Source organism: Anarrhichthys ocellatus, unplaced genomic scaffold (genome assembly GCF_004355925.1).
Source record: "Anarrhichthys ocellatus isolate YVR2014 unplaced genomic scaffold, GSC_Weel_1.0 scaffold9, whole genome shotgun sequence".
Taxonomy (NCBI): Eukaryota; Metazoa; Chordata; class Actinopteri; order Perciformes; family Anarhichadidae; genus Anarrhichthys; species Anarrhichthys ocellatus.
This window is the reverse complement of record NW_022280039.1, coordinates 8,700,795-8,703,097: the sequence shown is the minus strand read 5'-3', so window position 1 is coordinate 8,703,097 and position 2,303 is coordinate 8,700,795. Positions and strand designations below refer to the sequence as shown.

The following is a 2,303-nucleotide window of genomic DNA, read 5'->3' as shown; positions in this document are numbered from 1 at the left end:
CACACACACACACACACACACACACACACACACACACACACACACACTGAGTGTTGACTTAGGAGGTCAAGGTTAGGTCGGTTGGCAACCAACAGAGTTGGAGCCTGGCTGTTGGGTCTCAATTTTATAGTCTACTTTCTATCGTAATGATAACACTGTACTCATTAAAGTAACTGCTGAGATCCGGGTGCACAAGACATTGCTACAACAAAGTCTGATGATGTGAAATGAGAAACAGAAAACCTACACCACTTAATTTGGAGGTAAAATTGAAAGTAACCGTACCCAAACTGTGGATGGTAAGTACATTTAAATCTAAACCAGAAGGTCAGTCTGCAAACTGTGATCAATGTTTACAAGCAGGAGGCAACCTTAAAGTGCCTTAAACCTGTATTAATGCTAATGGCATAGCGGGGCAACTCCTCATGTTGCAAAAAGAAAACTGATTTTGTAGAAGTCTATGAGAAAATGATTCTACTTCTCTCTTGAGTTATTACCTCAGTAAACATTGTAAACATGAGTTTATGCTCTCAATTGCTCGTTCCATGTCCTCTTTAATACAGCAGGATGTTGATTTCGTAAACGATGGTCCCATTTAGAGAAAATAGACGATTAAGGATGTGCTTTAGGGCGTGGCTTCCTTTTAACCGACTGTACCGCTCGGTGATGATGCAAAGTGAGGATGATTGTCTGAAATCGCTGTTTTGGTTCATTAAAGAGGGAAATATCGAGTGTTTAATATGTAGAGAATGAGGAAGCGATAAGACACATCGGTCATTACTATTGACATAACCAATTGATTTCTACAAAGGTTGTCTGCGTATAAAATGACATGCAAGTACAAATTCTGTGCAGAGACAAGTGGAGACATTTAAAAACAAAATGCATAACATGAAGACAAATACATAGCTGTAAATCACTTAGTCACTCAGCTTCGTACTGTCCTCCTCTTTTTGTGTTTCTTGTCGGTGACATTTCAGTGGACGCTATTGAGTACCATCCTTCTGGATGCATGTCATTGTGTGTAAGTGTGTGTTTGTGTATTATGCATCAGTGGCCTTTTGCTTTACCCACCATGGTTGTCATTCTCAGCGGGGGCGTGGGTGCATAGCTGCCGTTAGTCCGTGCATCTGTGACACTCCAAGCTGCTTCTCAATGTATATATATGTGTGTGTGTGTGTGTGTGTGTGTGTGTGTGTGTGTGTGTGTGTGTCCATAATACGTCCATCACCCAGGCTGTGCTAAATGTTAAACGTTTCAGGACTCACATAGAGAGACAGATAGCATTCTACTGTCCTGTCAACATAACAATGGGCTGAGAGGGCCTATGTTTGTGTGTGTGGTGGCATTGTGGGTGGTGAGGAAAATGTACAGCTCTATGCAATTTATTTTGCTCGAATTTCCTTTGTATCCGTCAGTCGTTTTGTGTCGCATATGCTTTGCTGCTTTATTTTGCATTTTTGTGTGTAGCTGCCATTGGTAATGTAGTACACACTAACAGCATTTGGAAAAGCTGCTGCTATTTGTACCCATATATCTTAATACATAATGATAGAATGTGTCCCTGCAGAGTCTTTATCAGTCACCTGAGATGGAGCCCAGCAGCACGTTGCTCTTGATGCAGCGGTAGACATAGTCGTAGCTCTGAGGTTTGAGAGGAGATCCAGTTGACAGGATGGTGTGGAGAGACTGGAGGTTGTGCGATTCCGCTGGGGCAGACAGAGAAAAAAGGGACAAATGATTAATCAAAAATGGTATGATTGACTGCTTATTTGAAAACATTTTAGCACTTTTTGAGTTCATACCAAAATTGTCAAGTACAGTTGGCATTGTCAGTTTTTTAATTCAGTTTTTAATTTAAATTAATAATCCACACACACAATTTCAACCTGTGCACAGCTGTGGCTTCATGCCCTCCTCATGTTGCGTTAAAGCTGTTTGCCACCCTGATGTGACACAGCACACACACACACACACACACACACACACACACACACACACACACACCTTTAGCATCCGTCCCGAAGGTCCATGCGTGCATGCGCTCTGTCACACACATATGCCCAATCCACAAGCCAATAGCACCCTGCAAACTAATAAGCTTCCAGCAACCGACCCTCACCCCATAAAAACACACAGAGACACACAAACACAAACACGGTGGGAACTCTTGCTACCCCCCACCGTGCCTCCAGGTGTCCGGTCCAAATGTCAGCCCAGGGAAAAGGGCCCCTCCGCTGGGGCAGCTAGTGAAGAAGCTCCCCCTACCCTTCCCAGCCCACTGGAGGCACGCACGCACGCAC

At 43.6% G+C, this 2,303-nt stretch overlaps 1 protein-coding gene across 1 annotated transcript in view; it reads right to left on the bottom strand.

Moving 5' to 3' along the window:
• aacs (acetoacetyl-CoA synthetase) overlaps positions 1-2,303 on the bottom strand; it is a 30,320-nt gene that overhangs the window by 6,926 nt on the left and 21,091 nt on the right. Inside the window, exon 12 of the mRNA XM_031849196.1 lies at positions 1,587-1,709. Within this exon, the coding sequence (XP_031705056.1) occupies positions 1,587-1,709 (123 nt within the window). The remainder of the gene's footprint in view (positions 1-1,586; positions 1,710-2,303) is intronic.